The 19,195-nt window shown below is 41.2% G+C and overlaps 10 protein-coding genes across 10 annotated transcripts; 2 read left to right on the forward strand and 8 right to left on the reverse strand.

Moving 5' to 3' along the window:
- Nucleotides 1–1,270: 1,270 nt before the first annotated feature.
- RPS11B (40S ribosomal protein uS17) lies at nt 1,271–1,951 on the forward strand (the record flags this gene model as incomplete). The annotated part of the gene is made up of 2 exons (XM_018132747.1): nt 1,271–1,315; nt 1,526–1,951. 2 exons carry the CDS (start codon nt 1,271–1,273, stop codon nt 1,949–1,951), a joined length of 471 nt encoding a protein of 156 aa, XP_017987972.1.
- Nucleotides 1,952–2,126: 175 nt separating this feature from the next.
- Nucleotides 2,127–3,941, reverse strand: REB1 (DNA-binding protein REB1; the record flags this gene model as incomplete). Its single annotated transcript, XM_018132746.1, has 1 exon — nt 2,127–3,941. One exon carries the CDS (start codon nt 3,939–3,941, stop codon nt 2,127–2,129), a length of 1,815 nt encoding a protein of 604 aa, XP_017987973.1.
- Nucleotides 3,942–4,217: 276 nt separating this feature from the next.
- VPS54 (Vps54p) lies at nt 4,218–7,025 on the reverse strand (the record flags this gene model as incomplete). The annotated part of the gene is made up of 1 exon (XM_018132745.1): nt 4,218–7,025. The coding sequence occupies one exon, from the start codon at nt 7,023–7,025 to the stop codon at nt 4,218–4,220; it is 2,808 nt and encodes a 935-aa protein (XP_017987974.1).
- Nucleotides 7,026–7,426: 401 nt separating this feature from the next.
- Nucleotides 7,427–8,203, reverse strand: PEX2 (ubiquitin-protein ligase peroxin 2; the record flags this gene model as incomplete). The annotated part of the gene is made up of 1 exon (XM_018132744.1): nt 7,427–8,203. One exon carries the CDS (start codon nt 8,201–8,203, stop codon nt 7,427–7,429), a length of 777 nt encoding a protein of 258 aa, XP_017987975.1.
- Nucleotides 8,204–8,660: 457 nt separating this feature from the next.
- REG1 (protein phosphatase regulator REG1) lies at nt 8,661–11,576 on the reverse strand (the record flags this gene model as incomplete). The annotated part of the gene is made up of 1 exon (XM_018132743.1): nt 8,661–11,576. One exon carries the CDS (start codon nt 11,574–11,576, stop codon nt 8,661–8,663), a length of 2,916 nt encoding a protein of 971 aa, XP_017987976.1.
- Nucleotides 11,577–12,016: 440 nt separating this feature from the next.
- On the reverse strand, nt 12,017–13,429 carry RAD28 (Rad28p; the record flags this gene model as incomplete). The annotated part of the gene is made up of 1 exon (XM_018132742.1): nt 12,017–13,429. One exon carries the CDS (start codon nt 13,427–13,429, stop codon nt 12,017–12,019), a length of 1,413 nt encoding a protein of 470 aa, XP_017987977.1.
- A 62-nt stretch (nt 13,430–13,491) lies between these two features.
- Nucleotides 13,492–13,827, forward strand: MIX14 (Mix14p; the record flags this gene model as incomplete). Its single annotated transcript, XM_018132741.1, has 1 exon — nt 13,492–13,827. The coding sequence occupies one exon, from the start codon at nt 13,492–13,494 to the stop codon at nt 13,825–13,827; it is 336 nt and encodes a 111-aa protein (XP_017987978.1).
- Nucleotides 13,828–13,976: 149 nt separating this feature from the next.
- AW171_hschr52912 (regucalcin) lies at nt 13,977–14,999 on the reverse strand (the record flags this gene model as incomplete). Its single annotated transcript, XM_018132740.1, has 1 exon — nt 13,977–14,999. One exon carries the CDS (start codon nt 14,997–14,999, stop codon nt 13,977–13,979), a length of 1,023 nt encoding a protein of 340 aa, XP_017987979.1.
- A 600-nt stretch (nt 15,000–15,599) lies between these two features.
- On the reverse strand, nt 15,600–15,767 carry LYS14 (Lys14p; the record flags this gene model as incomplete). Its single annotated transcript, XM_018132739.1, has 1 exon — nt 15,600–15,767. The coding sequence occupies one exon, from the start codon at nt 15,765–15,767 to the stop codon at nt 15,600–15,602; it is 168 nt and encodes a 55-aa protein (XP_017987980.1).
- Nucleotides 15,768–16,355: 588 nt separating this feature from the next.
- Nucleotides 16,356–18,971, reverse strand: PRP6 (U4/U6-U5 snRNP complex subunit PRP6; the record flags this gene model as incomplete). Its single annotated transcript, XM_018132738.1, has 1 exon — nt 16,356–18,971. The coding sequence occupies one exon, from the start codon at nt 18,969–18,971 to the stop codon at nt 16,356–16,358; it is 2,616 nt and encodes an 871-aa protein (XP_017987981.1).
- Nucleotides 18,972–19,195: the final 224 nt, after the last annotated feature.

A 19,195-nucleotide genomic window follows, 5' to 3' on the forward strand; every position in this document is an offset into this window, starting at 1 on the left:
AGCAGCGGAATTTATTATTGAGATAATCCTAGTGTCAGTTGCTCTAAGGATAGTTACTCCAAAAAGGCCCTTCAATGCTAATATAGACCCGAAACTTTGTTGTGAATATGTAATGCTAAAGTATACTTGTCCCTGAATCAACTTCGCTTGTCATTGGATTATAAACAACTATTTTTTGTGAAGTATGAGTGAACAGGTTGATGTCTTCACTGAATTTGTGTCATTGGCGCTGACATCGGCAACGTCAGTGCCGCCTAAGACGTTTCGCGTCATAGTAAATTATTCATAAAAAATATTGAAAGGTACGACTATAAAAACGCATTGACGGGGTTTCTAATTCAAAAATATAGATGCGACATCTAAGACATACCCCTATATCTTGTAGTGTCGCATATTTTACGTGATATTATTAGAGATCTTCCACTAGATTTCCCGAAATAACTAGTTGGTATAGGTACCACATAGCAAATCTAAACCTCTTTTGAACTATATATATGAGAATAATTGTGACGATGACTGTCTTAAGCGTTAAATATCCAATCTTAGTATATTCATTAAGCATAAAACGGAGTTAGATCAGTTGCTATAGTGACGAGTATTACTATTTGTCTCTACGACCTCAAGGCTACGCTTATCATTAGAAGAAAATCTAGGAGCAAAACCTAGAGGACGCAAGAGCTTCTAAAACTAGCTGTTTAATTTACTTTCTATTGAAAATACCTAGGATTTTGTTACTTTATCACCATACCTTTCGGTTCAGCAACGTTACTAAATGTGGTTTAAGAGGATGCCATAACCGTAACTTCTAAAAACATATACTAGAATATTAAGAACTTCGTCTGACCGGGCGTTCCATTTTCACAAAAATAAGGTAAATGAACAGTTCGGGAGTAAATAGTCATCAGCAGCACTCTGGAAAGTCGTTTGTACTCTAAGAACATCCGCGCTCGGCGTCTTTACCCTGCTCCACACTGTGCAATGTTTCACGTGATTTTATTGTGTGACTTTTTCGTCTCTGCATCCGTACATCTTTGTAACATCCGTACATTGCTGTTTGCTTTTTAGACATTTTCTAAGCTTCGCTCTGCCTAGCCCGCCCTAACTCCTTCCAGGATTCCACCTAGCCTTCCCTGTAGACGGGTGACGGGTAAGCCGCACTACCGAATTATCGCCAATTCTCAAATTTTCAACATGTGGAATGTTTAATTTGAAGAAGATATCGAATAGAACTGTCTATTAGCAATAAAGCCTTAGTAAGAATAAGCGCAAGATGTCCACTGAATTGACCGTTCAAGCTGAGAGAGCTTTCCAAAAGGTATGAAGCATATTAGCAGTTACGATTAGACATGTGGGATTGATATACGTCCAGATATTGTTATAATGCCATTATTACAGATATACTTTAAAGAGTAATGAATGATATGATCGAAAATTAATGGGGATTATGAGTGTTATTTCAATCATGAAGTTATCAAACTGTGCATGTCACTTGGCAACGATTATAATACTAACTTTATCTTAATAGCAACCACACATCTTCACTAACCCAAAGGCTAAGGCCAACAGAAGAACCAAGAGATGGTACAAGAACGTTGGTCTAGGATTCAAGACCCCAAAGACCGCTATTGAGGGTTCTTACGTTGACAAGAAGTGTCCATTCACTGGTTTGGTTTCTATCCGTGGTAAGATCTTGACCGGTACTGTTGTTTCCACCAAGATGCACCGTACCATCATTATCAGAAGAGACTACTTGCACTACATTCCAAAGTACAACAGATACGAGAAGAGACACAAGAACCTTCCAGTCCACGTTTCCCCAGCTTTCCGTGTTCAAGTCGGTGACATCGTTACTGTCGGTCAATGTAGACCAATCTCCAAGACTGTTAGATTCAACGTCTTGAAGGTTGCTTCTAGTGCTGGTAAGTCCAACAAGCAATTTACCAAGTTCTAAATGGGGTGAATTCGGACCTGCCGTATAACAATTATAATAATTGAGTATTATATATTTTGTATAGTGTTTTTACAACATTAAGAATTAGATTTCGTTACTATCGAGCGAAATGGGAGGACGTTGAGGCATTCTTTGTGAAGAGAGGCTTACGATTTGCTATATAATATTTGTACACTTAGTTCTTCGATAGAAGAGCCTGCTCATCATGATAGTCTACAAGCTCTTTGCAGATTTCACTGATAGACTTCTTCTTGTAGTGACGGACGCTGGTCCTTAACTTTTCGTAACATAACTTTAATTCGGTACCAGTCCATCTTCTGCCTGGCATCAGGGCGGCTAATTCTTCCCAGTCGACCTGTAAGTCCTCTGTAAAGCCTAGGTCTTTCAGTTTTACTAGAAGCCACATCTTGTCCTCGTCGTTAATAGATTTAATCTTATTCATAGCCTCTTTCTTTAATAGCTTATTCCATTTATAACGACATTGGATACGAGATCTCCTTCCGCCCATCCGCTCACTAACTATAGTCCAATTGATTATATCCCGAGAAGCATTACCTTTACCGCTCAGCAGGGATCCCATTTTATCACTAGACTCCGATCCCATATTCGCAACACTAACCATATCAAGGTCATGGCCAAGCGCCTTCCCAGCGCTCCGGCTATTCGGAATATCATCTCCTCCTTCATAACTATCTTCACGTTCCTCAATTCCACCCTTTGCCGCGTTGTCTAGTATCTCAGTAATTACATTTTTTAGCTTCTCCTCTTCCTCGGGAGACCATTTGTTAGAAACTCTATCAGTACCACATTTGATGTAGTTTCTCCATCTGTCTCTACAATCCTCAGGCATCCTTCCTAAGACCTTTCCAATATTGGACCATTGTCCTTCCTTCTCCATGCACCAACGGGCTAATTCTGCATCTTCCTCAGGTGTCCACTTTCCACGCTGTTCAAAAATATGGTACTTACGACGAACATGCTTGTATATCGAAGACCTTGTCCTATAAGGTAGGACGCGACAGATATTTGTCCAAAAATCATCCTTACGTCTCTCATTACTCCAGATCCTTTCACATATTTGGCGTCTTGATATACCTTTAATGACCTGGTAGTCCTGTACAAACTGCTCTAGAGCCTCCTCTTCTGTCTCATCAAAGGATTTACCTGTAGACTGCGTTTGCAGATTTATAATATGGGCAGCTTTTTTCACAGCCTCCCTTATCAAATTGCTAATATCCCTGTCTGGTGAATCAGGGTCAAGCACCTTTGGCAACACCTCCGTCTTTTTAAGAGCAATCTTAGGCTCATTGTCGTCGTAAGGAGGTGGAAGATTCAAATCATCGTCTTTTCCTTTATCCTTTTCGCTGCCATCGCCAGTGTTTAAGTACTGTTGAATATCAGGGTGCTGTGCAATGTGGTCTACATCCATAATGGCCTTCCTGACTAATTGATCATTGTCAGTATTATCTAAAGAGGCCAATTCAGGATCCACAGCACCCATGTGGGACTTGACCTTCTCAGCCTTAGATTTCTGTTTCTTGGTCTTTTTAAGTAATTCACCTCCAAGCTCACCAGATCCTTGTCTTTTCAACCCTCTGTCTTCAAAAGCGGCGGCTACCGCGGCTGCGGCTACCGCGGCTGCTGCATTAGAATCCTCCGTATCAACACTGGAAACAGCATTTCCACCACCAGAATTGCCTGTATCGTGAAGTTCCTCATCATCATTATGTTTTAAAAACCAGTCCATCTCTTTATCTTTTTCCTTAACTCCATGAACATTGATATCATTATGATTTGAAATACTTCTATTTGAAGGACCTCTATTGTTAGCCGCCGTAGAACTTCTTCGACCTGTTACTTGACCTATAGCCGTAGGACTATCTTCATCAGCTGAGCCTGATATTGGGCCTGAGACATATTTAAAAACAGCCTCTTCGACATATTCATGACCATTATCATGTGTGTGATGATGCTCTTGTTGTTGAGACATAACACAGGTTATAAGCAATCAAAGTTGTATACCGTTATCTAACCCTTATGGTTTAACTATGTGAATCGAAACTCGTCAGGGTAAGTAAACGGAATAAGAAGGAAGACTAGCAGATTTGTTTAAGTTGGGTAACCCTCCTCTTTTGAAGTTTTGTGGACAAATGCGGGTAACTATATTATTAGCACATTTTACGAACAAAGTGATTATAAAATTGTTGTCACGTGACTAAGGCGGTTAAGCTTCAGATTTGCTGGTGAAAATAAACGCTGCATTCAGTCAACTTGGAGGTGGTGGAGCATGCGCTTGGTATAGCTTGTCTGAGGATGCTCTAAACTGATGTAAAAGATGTGTGTAGTTTTGTGCGGGTAAACATTGGAAATCTTTATACTGCATATCCATTCTTTGGTAGAATCCTTGTATAACAGTTATAAGTTCTGCTAAGCAATCGAGAGATTCTCCCATTATGCTCAGGTTCTTTCCATGGCTATTAACACTTTTTTTGTCGGGATTCAAGGAGACAGAGGCAATTGAACGGTTGTTAAACTGTACAAGAAGATCAAAGATTGTGTTTTCGAAATTTGAAAGGTATGGAGGTAGGTTTAGTGATAAAACCAGAAGCGACTTAAGCATTTTGATAGTCATTATAAGGGCACTGCTAGCGACAAATGTCTTGTTCCTCATTACAACCGATTTCTTGCGCCCTGCAATCTTATCATCTCCGGTTGATGACGAGGAATTTGTGTCTCGTGACTCGCTAGATTTTGATTCTAAATCCATGATGGCGGTCCAGTTAAGAGGGTCGATTTCCATACTGTTCACTATATCATTGACGTCCCTCTGTAGATCATGGTCTACAATGCATGGAACCCATTGTTCGATATCAATTCGTTCCTGTAAAAGTTTGACGTTAGAAGATGTAGTAACAGTAATATAGTTTTTAACTTGTGCTGAAATAACGTCTGTCATATACTTGGTTAAAAAGTCACCTGTGAGTGACTCGCACTCCTTTAGAAAAGAGGAGCATGCACTGTAGAAGTGCAAAAAATGGTCAAAGCGTAATAGGCTCGTTAACTCCCGTCTAACAGCAATAATCTTGCCCATCCTGAGCTGAACTATTTTTATGCCTTCATTAATTCCGCGTCTCAAATCCAATTGCACAATCATGTCGTGGTCACTCTCTTCGCTTGGTATTTCACTAAGAGCTACATCAAGCAATAATTTTTGATGGGTGGAAAGTCTCCGTAGTGTTCTACTTTCCGCAGTAAAGATCTTCATTAACATGTCTTGAAATTCCATAGGGGTTTGCTCCTTTATTAGTCGCGAAAGCTTCGAGCCACCGCCACCACCACCAGTTGGTTTGGTCTCTGCTGCTGGTGGCCTTATCGATTCAACACTAGTGTCTTGTTCATTGCCGTTTTTTTCATTAATTGTCAATTGCTTCGGCAATTGTGCTTTTATTATATTTTTTAGTTCAGTGATGAACTTCTGCTCATAGAGTTTAAATGCATTAGTCAGCTCCTTGTAGCTAACTAACTTTCTTATCATGGTTACAATGGAGTTACGAAACTCAGGGTCAATGTTCCTGTAGTTTATGACTCCTAAATCATTGCCTTGTGTTGTCGGAGCATTGTATTGTCGTAAGTCATCCAATAAAATATCGCATAACGCCATACAGTACTTTTGTCCAACATCGATGATCATGTTAGACAGGTCACCTCGGTATCGTCCCAATGCTGGTACAGAGCTCAGATCCAGCAGCTCATGAGGCCACCCGGCCGTCCATTTTTTTACATTTTCATCGTCATTGGTTCCTGAAATCAATTTTCCAACAGAATCGATGAAACGTATGCAGTTGTCTAAGTCGTCCACTTTAAAGAGTTCCTTGCATTCATCTACTCTTTTAAGAACCTCATGTATCTGAATAAGGCCTTGCTCAAGCCTTTCCACATTTCTCCTTGTGATGATCTTCGTCAAAAGACCCTTTCGCCTTTCAATCTTGGCTTGAGTTTTGGAGTTCAGTGACATACTCAATTCATCTAGTTTATCTAGTGCCTGCTGAGAGAGCTGTTTTATAGTTGTAACATTCTCCATAGTATTAAGGAACTTATGAGATGATTTCGATATATCCATAACTAAAACTCCCTCAATAGTATCCAAGTAGTAAGTGAGCTTGTCCTGCAGCTCATCGTTTGCTTGGTTTCTCTCTTCTGCAGATGCTGAGTTTATCGCAGTTAATTGTACGTCCACATCTTCTATAATCTTTCTAAATACTCTGGAATTGTCCAATTGGAAGTCTTCGCTGAAATAAATAGGTGGAATGTCTTCTAATCCTTTACGCTCTGAATAGCTCTCTAGCGAATGCTCTGGTGAATGTTCCTGCTCTGTAATATTATCTGGAGGGCTTGGCGACTTATCATACACCTCAATTTTTCTCAGCTGATCAAATTTATTCATGCTTGTTAAACTATTTGTATTCTGAAACATCTTGAACTCTTCTATTATGCCGTCGGAGTATTCACGTAAATCCTTCTTCCAGTCATTTGGCAAAGGACTCTTGCTCAGATTAACTGGTGGTATATTCGCTACAGTAGGCTTCTTAATCCACCCCTTAAGCCTTGTGTTCATAACGACCTCGTAGATAGAATTTGAGCCGAGCGGTGAGATATCAGCTTTCCGACCATAGGCGGCAAGTTCCGCTTCCAATACATTAGATCTATTGGTTCCATTTCTTGCAGCCCCACCAAATACGGAAGAGAGCTCAACACTCTGTCTAAATGAGTAATTATCGAAGCTTGGCCGTAAGGGTGGACTGCTAGCACCTGGCCCTATGGAACCCTGACGACCCTTTTTGCAACTGGACACGCTCAATAAATCTCCGTTTAACGAGGATGAATCGCCTGTTTGTTTGATATGAAAGTCATCCAAGTTAGCAACAGGCGAAGCACTTTCGACTTTATCTATGGGTAAATTACTTTGAGATTCTTTAGGTTCTTCAGTATGATCAAGCGTTGGCTTGTTCTCCCCCGAAACAGCATCATGAACCTCTGAAGTATCACCAATTTTGGGCCCAGGTTTATTAATCATGGTTCAATAGTGGATTCGGTATGAATTTTGAATGGGACAGCTTTTTAGCTTTTAATTGTGGCCTATTTAACAGGCTGTAGAAAGACACTTTCAAGAACTATTATTGCCTTTCTTTTGAAAAGAGCGCGAGGCCGCTTCAATACAAAGTTTCACATAGACATGAGATAATACATAATGCTCTTTAGAGTAATGATATGGCATGTTCGCCAGCAATTTTATATTATTTTATGGGCTTCAATTCGTTAATATTTACGCTTACTTTCATAATTTACGTTGCTCAGACTGAGATATCATCAACTTGATAGCGCTATAGGTAGCCTTGAGACTTATTAAATAAGTGGCATAGCAAATAAGCATCTCAAGCCTTATAGTCTCATCAATTGTCCATTGTATTTACATGGCTAGTTTCCTTCTAACTTCGCTGCAGCATATAATGGTGTGGCCGTAAACGTCTTCTTGGTACCACAATTGCTGCAAAACATGACATCCAAATTCCTAATAAGACAAACGTAGCAGTATGTGGATCTGCAGCAAGAGCTAGAATATGGATTGACCGGGAGCTCCTTGCACCTCGCGCACTGATCTTGTCTTGTCGGCGTTTCGTTCTTTTCAAGCTGCTGTCTTGAAAAGTAATTTAGTTGAAGTACGTTTTTATTCAGAAGTTCTAGAATGGTATTCCACATGAGCTGCCTGTTTTGGAACTCTAGGCCAGCATATACTGTCGAAGTATAGAAAGTTGACTCCTCAAGTGCCTTAGTGCATGTAACGTTAAATAGCCTGTGAATAGGTGAGATAAAACATGGCGTTGAAAGAAACTGTAAGAAGTTAAACAAGTCGTAACAATGGTACAATTTAGAAGCCATCAGATACCACTTCGTGAACTTGTCTCCCCTTAGTATTGCCGATGAAAACTTCTTATGCAAAAACTGAACCAAAACAGAAACTAAGAATAAAGTAGACTTGGTGGTCTGGTAAGTGACCCCACTTAACTGAGAACCATAAGTACTTACGCCTTTTAGATTCGTATGTGTTGAAAGATAAAACACCAATGTGTGGATAAGTAGCTGCCATTCATCAATATTATTAATAGGCTTAAAATGGGACTGAAACTCGTTCCATATAGATTCATGTAATTCAGAGTCCAGTGCCAAGGAATCTAGCTGCGCTACTGAGGACATATTGCGCCTTCTCTATCTGTTGCATACTGTAAGGAGTGTTCGATTCGAATCATGACTCCAATTATCACGACATGTTTAAGTTCGAATATAAAATATCGTACAATGTTATATTACGGTGACTAGTAACTAGATTTGAGCAAATAATATTAAGTGGCTAGTAGGAACTCTACATTTGCTACCGTACCAATTTACTTTTACAAATGCTATCTATGTAACTGTTACATTTACTTAGATGATATTAGAGCTATAATATGTGATTGGTTTATTACATCATGTGTAAACTGAAAGATGTGGTGTGTTAATGACAAAAGTTAACAGTTATAAAATGCATCTAAACTAAATCCATGTGACTTCTAGTTCATTGAGACTTTGATCCTAAATAATTTTAGCTGAGTACATTGGGTTACTGCTTAGAGCAATCCGGACATTATCTCTCCAGTCCTTACATATATTTTTTTTACCTCTTCCATGAATTTAAGTACTTACTTGCCATTTCCATCATCCTACCGCTCCCTTGCGAACCGCGATCATACTTGTCACTACCTTCCGCAGATGGGGAATCAATGTGATAATTTTCAAATGTCTTACTCACAGAATCTAAATCCAAATTTCTTGAACGATCGGTATCGTCGCTGGTATTAGTGCCGCTGGTATGGCCATTGTTGCTACTGTTACTGTTGTTACTGTTAACATTGATGATCCTTTCTTTGGATATCATATATTGCATTGAGCCATTTCTTGGCGAAATGTATCCAGGGATGTCAACATCGCTAAGTGAGGCGTGGGAATTGCTTGAACCGAAGCTACCAAAATTTGGTGGAGGGATAGCCTTGGGTGACGTTGATGCAGACGTGTTCTTTGTGGGAATGCTGAATGGAGACCTAACATTAGAATCGTTGCTAGAAGGTTGAAATGTATGCGACACCTTTTTAACCGGTGCAGAGTCCGACTCCGAATCTGAGTCTGAATCGTCAAAAATAAAACTTTTAGATGAAGGATTGCGCTTGAGTAATACAGGACGTTGAGGAGGTACTTGTTGAGAGCTCTTATGCAAGGAGGTCCCGCTCTTGGAAGCAAGTTGCTTCCCCGTGATAAAATTATGTGATTGGATAAGAGGCGCCTTTCCATGTTGAATATCATGCAATGAGGAGCTGTTCGACTTTCCCAGTGAATATGTCCTTTTTAGTGTTAAGGAGTCGCTGTCTGTACTTTTATTCTTACTCAACGAGTTATTGTTGGAATTTATGTTCTGATTCGTATGAGTCGAGTCATCACTGCCGTCGGCATCGTTTTGAATTGGCTCATTCTTGTAAGGTTGGTTATTTGCTTTAAAAGCATTTACAACTTGCGAATCATGTTGGTATGGTAATGCATTGATTGCCTTCAGCTCCTTCGGTTGCTCAGAAGCATTATTGTCTAATCGAAAGTTAATCGAGGTCTCTTCAGTAACTGGAGTTCTCAACGACTCTGGAACGTCTACTATATCACACGTATAAAAAGCAAGAAGATTAGACGTATCCGCTGTATAAACAGAATTATAATCATAGACATAGTCGTAACCTCTGTATGTGTTCATATTATGAGACACAGCGTTGCCACTATTATAATCGCTTCCTCGGCAGTATTCGTCATCGGAACCATAATTCAATGTAGTAGCAGGTAACATTTTAATAATCAAAGGAATTGCAAATCTACCACCATTGCCCCCTGTAGAAGATCCATATGACGAAGCATCAGTATGTACATTTAAACCAGTTTCCATTTTTCTACCAGTAGCACTTATAAAAAGACCAAACTCCTCGTCATCTTGGTCTTCGTCATCATCTACCTCCTCATCATCACGGGATATTTCATATTTACGATTTTCGGCGACTCTATAATGACTAGAATACCCTTTACTGGAAGCAACGTTACCATCGTATTTCTCATCGTCGTCGTCAACATCATCATAATCGTAAGCATATTCATCATGGTCGTAATCATTATCATAATCAAAATCCGTGTGATGGTTTACAGCCATGCACTGCTCGACACGGTCATTAAAATGAATATGTCTGTCCTTCAACTTATCCTTCTCCTTGTTTGTCTTGGACAAAATTGATGGTAAAACTTGAATTTTTGAAGGTGATTTACTATCATTCAAGTGAGATTCTGGACGCGGCTGTTGTGGTGGGATATTAGCATCGCTACCGATTTCAAAGCTTACCGGCATCTTTGTATGTAAATTCTGTGGAGGTGGTGAATTTATCGGGGACGTAGAATGACCAGGCTCCTTTGAACTGGCCATATGGGTAGAAACGTAATACTGTGAATTAACCCTAGCTGCCAATGCATCATAATCATCGTGCTGGTAATTGCGGCCGTAGCCATCCATAATAGAATTTGCATCTGTAATTTGTTTCCTATGTTGTCTCGCAACAGTTAATCGCCAAAGAGCGTTTTCTTCAATTATTTCCGAAACAGAACGTTTTTTCAAAATAGGCTTAGGACCTGTCCTGCGGTCTTCCTTTTCGACTTGCTTTGCGGGTACCCTTTTAGATGTCTCATCGTCTGAAGCATAGCCAAACTCTTCGTGTTGAGCGACGCCACTTTTTACGTTATTATAGTTACCGTGAGTACTGTGAGTGGAATTACAATTATCACGTACAATTGGGCCATAAAGCCACGTCACGTCCGAGTCCTTCGACCAATTAACCATCTCGGGGCTTACAGTCTGAAGGTTATTCCGAGCCTTCGCCCACGTTCTCCATGACGCGTTTTCCAATCTAGCGGCATTAATTAAGTCCTGCTCGCCTTTTTGTCGCTTTTTCAATATAATATACTTCCAGGATTGAGATATATCAGACTCCTCCCATTTATGCGATAAGTAGTCCACGTGTCTGTTAGGCTCATGCTGTACATCGTTATCGTCCAATGGAAGCCTAAAACTGTCCGTATCAGGTACCGGGGGCGATTTACTATCTTCCGCACCACCAACACTCAGTACCGTCAGTTGTGGGGATAGCATACTCCCAGAAAAATTGCATTGTTGTTGCTCACAGGCCACCGCGTCCTGATCCGCCGGCGGAAGACATACAGAGCTTCTCTCCGAATAGTTACCAAAACTCGTAGGAGTTCTCTCCAAATTACCGCCATAAGCAGACGACCTTTCCAATAATTTCCTCGTCGGTTCTATGTATTCATCAAGCAAACCCATTGAACGTGTCCTTTTTAAATTGAATGTCGTCCTCTCGAACTCATCTCTGTCTCCAACTTCAACTGCCATAGAAACTGAAGGACCCAGCCATTCACTCGAACCGTTCTCCTGCTTCTTGGTAACACCGCCTTTATTGGACCCGCCCTGTGAAAAGTAGTCCATCAAATCCCTTGGCATAGTGTCGAAAGTAAACAAAACGCAAACTTAGCTATTTCAACCTATGTAGACAATCACTCAGGGCTCTCGCCTACTCTCACTTTATCACCAACAAGAGAGTCTTCAATCCCTTTTCTATGATTCTCTTGCTTTTTGTGTGAACAACTGTCTCTTTCGTTACCAGAGATACACACACGTGCTTTCGTTGTTCTAGCACAAATCGAACACCAAAACTCAACTAAATCTCTTCTGTTCCAATCCAAGCGCTCTAGTTAAATACAACCCTGACCAAGAACGTTCAAATCTCCCGTTATACGCCCTGTGCTGGTTATAACTTCGACGTTTTGCTTCCTTTAGTTATACAAAGGAGGGAATCCAAATAAGAACAGGAGTCAAAAAAGACATTTGCTGGTGACCGTATATAGTTACATTTGAAGAAGAACGACGCTGCATGAGCTATTCTACATAAAGGTAAGTTGGTAATCGAGCAACGAGCCAGTCAAAGAGTCTGTACCAAGTATTAGACGTGGTCCGACTGTGTTACTCTGTATTGGTTGTATATCCATTGCTTGTATAATGCTGCGTCTACCTTGTAAGTTTCCGCCCGGTACGTTTAAAGTGTGCGGAACTGAAAGCGCGTGAACAAGGGCTCCGGTATCGCACTCATAAATTAGGAGGTCTCCCTGGTCCGAATTTACATAGCAGTATTTTTCATGCCATAGAAGTCGTCGGGATGTACGTTTGGGAGTTCTGTTCCTAAAGGCGTCAGCAGGCGTTAGTTCTCGCTTCAAGCAACAAAGTCCGTTTGCTGTTGACCAAATTTTGCACTTTCCATCTTTGCCCGTAGAAAGAAATTTCCTGGTTGCGGTGGGAGTGGGCTCGATTGAAATATCGTTTGTGTATGTATGATGTGCGCCGGTGACAGTACAGACGCATCTGTTGGCCATACGTAAATCCCAGGTCCGAAGCGATCCCGCACTGTCGCCAGTGATGACGTAACGCGTATCAGAGTATTCGGGGGAAGTACTTGAGGTAGGAGCAGCAACGAATTTGGCGCATAAGACTTGCGAATTAGGGAGGTTGGATCGAGAGCCCAGTATCATTCCTTTCCCTCGCACGTTGCGTAAGTCTAGTACGCAAGGATTCTTATCGTCCAGACCACAGAGAATTAGATCTTCTTTAGTGTCTATCTGGTTTATACGATAGGGAAGTGATATCGAATGCACTGACTGGAATGCAGCCGTGTCCCAAATTTTAATTGTGTAGTCAGTCCCTGCGGTTATGAACATGCCATTGTCGCGGGCGTAGAATAGACAGTTCGTGACTGTGTGGACGCCGGGCGCGGATTGCAGGTGTTCATCCGATGAAAAAGAGTCGTAGTAATGAGTGCTAGATATGCTTGGTGGTGCTATGAGCGAGCGCTGGCTGTATGTAACTATATTTTTCACTTGTCGCACGTTATGTCTTTCTAGCATTTTGCGGGGAAGAGGTTGGCGATGTTCTGCAATAGAGCCCTTAAGATAGTGTCTACGCTTATTGAGGTTTGTACCGCGTGTGTGATCATCAGAATGTCGCGATTCAAACTGCCACATAGACAAACTCCCATCAGTTCCAGCTGAGATAAAGAATTGACCTGTTTGGCGCTCTATTGCGATGGCTGTAACTCCTATAGTTGCGCCGGCAGCGCCGGCAGTTTTCGAGTGCTGATAGATATCTGGAGAGTCCACAAGTAGAGTGCAATGTCGAGTAAGTGATTCATCTTCGTCCAGTGCATAGTTGAGCCAGCGGTGGTACATAGCGATGTTTGCAAGCGTAGCTGTTTTGCGTTCCGTAGCGCTTACTTCATTTCTATATATATATATATACACTTTCATGAAAAGAGCTCACCGTAATTCACTTTAACCATGTAAACGGACGAGTAAAGCATACGCACTCAATGTCGGCCCTAGATCAGTTTGTTATGCAGGATGTTGCCAAACACTGCCCTAAGCAGTTTATGGAAATGCATAAGTGTATTGCTCAGAATCGCGATGACCCTTCACAGTGTAACTTTAGACAAAAAGACCTCGCAACATGTATAAAGCAGAAAGTACCAAGTGTCCAAGCAATTATGTCAAATTGTGGTGACAAGATGAATGATTATCAGCAATGCATAACCGATAACATGGAGTCACGTACTATAAATGAAAATTGCCTTGGGTATTTAGAAGAAATGAGGAAATGTGCATCGAAATGGGTTGAGGGTAAGACATTACCAATAAATGAATTGTAAGAGTGAAGCATATATCTAATACTGCAGTTTTACTCGGCCTAAAATATGTATGTATATATGTAATTTATGTTTTATATTTCGCATTATTCAAAGCACTATTTCTCACAAGCGATACAGCTATCGATGTTTAGCACATAACGCGGACGCGTTCAGTATACAGGACTTATAATGCTGCTTGTAACGTAGTTTCTTCTTAGCTTGAGAATGGACAACCTGTATATACTACCTCCGTCTACTTCTGAGCCATCTGCTGTATCGAAGTTACCTTCTATTGCGGAAGTGGCGTAGACATCACCATCCGGACCTAAACAACATGAGGAGATACGGGGCGTAGGGAATTTATATTCATCTACCAACTCACCACATGGATTGATCTCTTGGATCTTGTAAGCAGCCCAAACAGCTGTGTATAAGTGGCCATCTCTTGGATCAACAAAACTACCATCTGGTTGAGCATCAGGGTAATCCTTATTACTATCATTCTTGGTGCTATAAAATACACGCTTCTTGTCAATTGCGGGAGCACCATTGAGGAATGGTGCCTCCCAGATAATACAATTGGTACTGTCAGTTATGTATATCTTAGAGGAATCAGGATTCCAGTTAATGGCATTTGGAATGTGGACATTGTCGAGAACCATTTGACACTCTTTACGCTGCAAATTAACTCTTAGCACACATCCTTCTGGATCCTTTTTAGTATCAGGCCCTCCAAAAGAAAAATCAGTCATTAAGCCAATATAGATTTCCCGCCCGTTAGGGGAAACCGCTCCATCATTTGTTCTTAAACGGGCCCAAGACTTCTTAAACTTGCTGTCTCTAAACAAGTAGATATATTCCCACTTTCCACTGGCGGTATCCAATTTGCCAATCCCATATCTACCCCCAAATAGCACAGTTTTAACCGCATTTCCATCACTGTCTTCAATAGGAAACACGCAACCAACTCTCTCCGCGGATTGTGGATCATATGGATACTCAGCAGGGTTCTTATATGACAATGAGCTAATTGAGTAAACCTTATAATTTTCATTAGGGTTGGCAATTGTGGTCACTCTATAGATTTCACCTTGGAAAACATCAACCCAAAACAACTCCTGCGATCTTGCTAAATAAGTAATACCCTCTGATAAAATGGCGTTCTTAGCGTGAAAGTACTTTGAAACCGACATTTTGTATGATCCTGTCAAAGTTACAGCTTTAATGTGTAAAGATTTGAAATAATGTAATTGTAACAACTAAAGTTACCTAGAGCGGCTTAAAAACTCGAAATGAATATTTAAAATCTGTTAACCCCTTACAATAAAATGTCAATCCAGACAAACTTTTTATCTATTGAAAAGTGTTTTAGTTACAAGTTTTTAAGTAAATGATACTAGACGGTATCCTTAATCTCTTTTACAAGTTATTGTGCGTCTATATAGTTCTTGTGGAGCATGAATTTGATCTGAAACATACGTATTCCATCTTGTAGGGAGGCTTCCTACGTAATACAATTTATCAAACTACCTTACGATATCTAGATTTACTAAGATTCCTAGCAGTATTTACAAGGCAAATAGTCATTGATAAGCTGCTTTTCAAGAGGTCTAGTTGTTCTAAATAATAACCGCTGAACCGCTTAAGGGCTCGGTTAACGGTACTAAGGGGTGTGAGACGTTAACAATCGGCAGTATTGTCACGTGATATGTCCAGTTCTAAGGATTATGGGTAGAGCATATCAGATACGCGCTGGAGGTGATCACCGAGCTGATAGTCTGAGGTTTTGTTTTCTATGGAAACGGGATAAGAGAAGGTACCAAGATTCTCTTCGGCAATCTGTGTCGCCCGCGCTTTTTATACATTGGGGTTAAATGTATATATAGACATTGGCGGTGTAATCTTGAACAATGCCAGCAAATAGCTTTTCCCTTCGTCGTGTTTATTTGCCCCTCTTTCATTGAGTAACTCCGTTTCTTCAGAACTCCATTTTTCTGTCTCGGATAGAAGGCGCTGACGCTGTCGCATTAGTGGCGGTGAGATAATAAGTGAATGCCTGGACAGGGCCAGATTTTCAGCTTTCGATATTCAATGCCTAATAAGTTTGACAATATTTCTATTATTTGAGCTTTTATTTCTCACTGTAGTTACGTGAGCTAGACACTAAGTGATTGCACCAGTATTCTGGTAAACAGCCGGATAGAGATTGCGGACTTATATAGAAGTTTACGGTATTTAGAGCTGTAAAGGTATCTTATACCACATTTAGTGGGGCATTATGCTGTATATTGACAACGCCATAGTTTAGTAAAAGAATACTATCCTGGATTGTGTAGTCTTTCTTGTCTTATGTTTGTGCGTTCCAGTGGGGCGTTTTGTCCTTATTCAGTTACATTTAACATTCAAATTTAAGTTCTACGTAAAACACTAATTGAAGTCACTTTGATAGTAAAAAACATAAACTGGCACTGCATTGAGTGCTTCTCTCTGTTTATATTCTTTACAACATTTGTGATGCATAGTATTACAACTTGAGGATATTTACGAGTTTATATGAATGTATTACATAATTTTAGGATATCACTAGGGCTTTTATACTGTGTTTTCACATCCTTCGACACCGATATCCATAGGTCGCCGTATTTCGGTTCATGCTCTTCGACGAGTGCTTCAACTTCCGCGGTATCTTTATCGGTTTGCTTCAAAAGCTTATAGTACCACGCCCATGCATCACCCGACTTAGGATGGGTTTCAGTTGCATGCTGAAACCACCTTAATGCTTTCTCGATCTGGCCCTCTTTATAGAAGCTCTTGCCAATTTCGGTTAGGACCAGACCATTATTGTTTGTACTTTTCAACGCTTGCTGGAACATTGTTTTACGTAGAGATTTCTTCTCGACGAGCTGAATGTTTAGACACCAAAGGTTAGGGTTTTCTGGACATTTTCGCAAACCCTCTTGGACGACCAATATTGCGTGATTTTTGTTTCCTACTCTGACCTCCATCTGGGCTCTTGCGACGTAGATCTCCCAAGAGCCAGGGTTCTTAAGAAGACCTAAATCTAGATCTGAGCGGGCACTGGTCGTTTTCTGGAACTGCTGCTCATCCAATTTTGCCAATTGTACCCAGAATTTGGGCCGGCTGGGAAATTCTTTCGATGCTATTGTAAGAACTTCTCTTGCTTCAGATAGGAGGGACATTTCAACGTAGACTTGGCTTAGTTGTAAGCGCAGTTTCTCACAGGCAGGGTATTTTGCAATTGCATCATTAAGGATCTCTACCGCTTGCTTGTTCTTTCCCAAAAACCTTAGAAAGCTAGCATACTTGTACCAAAGCCGCTCCAGATTTGTCGTGCTATCTATGCCAAGAGTGTTTATAGCAAGGATGAATGTACGTTCTGCTTCCTGGTTCTTTGACATAGCTATCTGGAGCTTAATCTTCGCCAACCAAAAGTCTAGGTAAGAAGGAAGAATTTTGAGACCTCTCTCCAGCACTTTATTGGCTCCGTGGACATCATTAAGCCGTTTCCAGATCTCCTTGACATATATGAGCAGCAGCACAGGGCGTTCTTTAATGATATTCTGTTCGAATAGAAGCCTATCGCATGCATCATATATCTCTTTCATTTTACCAGTTTTTCTGCCTAGGTTTATAAATGCGGTCCATATGGAAAGCCTTGATGGTTCTTTTGAGAGTAGATACGCAATTGCCTCCTTTTTAGTGTAGAAAGCGTCATCTCCTAGTCCGTCGATAGTAGCCAGTAGGTCGGCCGAGTCCGCGCTTTGTTCAGCCAGAACTACTTCTAAGAGCGCACTTATGGTTAGTGGGTAAGATCTCTCAGCTTCAATATTCTTACAATGAACCATCCATTCTTCCAAAGTCAAACACTTGTCTCCTTTACGTAACAACTCAATTCCCTCTCGAAGTAATTTTACCAATTGAGCTTTGTCGGCAGTACCAGATTCTTCTTCTATTTCTGCCGTGATAATCCACAGTGCCTCGTTATCCGATACAGCTTTTCTAGCTTTGTCTAGCGTTTCCCGCTTGTGCGCAAGATCTTGCAACTTTATCAGTGCCGTCCAGAGGCTTATACTAGTTGGAACCAGATCAGTAGCCTTCTCAAGAACGCGCAATGCGGCATTCCTGTTAGATTCAAGTTGGACAGCCATTTTCCAAAATGTCTCACTTTTAGGTACTTGTTGCAACGCTTTTCGTACCACTCTCGCCTTGTTAAACTGTTCTTGCTCCAATTCGACGGCTTTTAACCAAAGTCGTTCACTTCTTACATTAAATTGAACAGCTTGTGCTACGAGGTCTTTACAGTATGCTAAATCAGACTGATTCAGTCTAATGTTTTCCAGCCACACGTCTTCCTCTTTCGGACATTGCTGACAACCTTCGTCGATGATCGCCTTCGCCACTTGAAAGCGCCGTGCCCTTTCCTCTAACCGAGCCGAAGCAATCCAACTATAAGGTTTAGTTGGATCTGTCTTCCTGTATGATGCGAGAATTGCCCGCATCTTAGGCAGGTCCTGTGCATCCACATCCATAGAGGGCGTCACTGATATAGGCTCAGAGTTCAATTGCTGCAAATAGTCGTCCACTTCCCGCTGCTGTTTGTTCAATGTCTGGTCAAACTCAGTATCCAACTGATGGCCCAGTAAACGCTCTCGTTCTTCAGTCAATTTCATCAAATTTACGCCGCGGCCAGAGAGCAATGAGTCCGGCGCAGCGTACGTTTTCCTTTGTTGCTGGGCTTCCAAACGCTGGCGTTTATTTTTCCTCGTAGAATCACCTGCTTCTGGAATATTTAGCCAATCGTTATCGGTCAGTGTCGCTAGATGTCGTTTCAAGTCGACGAATTGATCACCAACAGCTGACTGCGATGCCTCTTGTTTAGACCCCGTGGCAGCTTTCTTCTTGCTTGCCAAGCGTTCTTCTACCATAGAGTAGATATTTTCAGCTTCAATTTCATCTTCTGCAGCATCTTTGGTTGCTTCTGCAGCTAGGAAGTCACTGCTCCCATCCCGAGTCCTGTTGGGTTTCCTACTATTGGTAACGCCAAGGTCAGAGCGTGTAGCAAATCCAGTCGCACCCCTTCCAACCCCCGCAATATAACCAGGAGGGGGTTCCTGATCAAGAAATGCAGGTCTTGAACGATTCATTAGCAGCTTTTTTGTCGATTAGGTCTACTTCATGGGCGACTGCTACGGTCGAAATTTCTAGGTAGGAGAAAAGCGATGTTGTTAAGCGCAACAGAGAGACATAATAAAACTAGGTGCCATATTACCTAAACACGCTAGCTATGGTCTAGATATAGTCCAGAAAGTACAGCCGTTGTTAGCACCTGCACCAAGTAGCTGCTATCGTCCACTAACCCAACTATTAT

This window comes from Eremothecium sinecaudum, chromosome V (genome assembly GCF_001548555.1).
Source record: "Eremothecium sinecaudum strain ATCC 58844 chromosome V, complete sequence".
NCBI classification, from domain to species: Eukaryota; Fungi; Ascomycota; class Saccharomycetes; order Saccharomycetales; family Saccharomycetaceae; genus Eremothecium; species Eremothecium sinecaudum.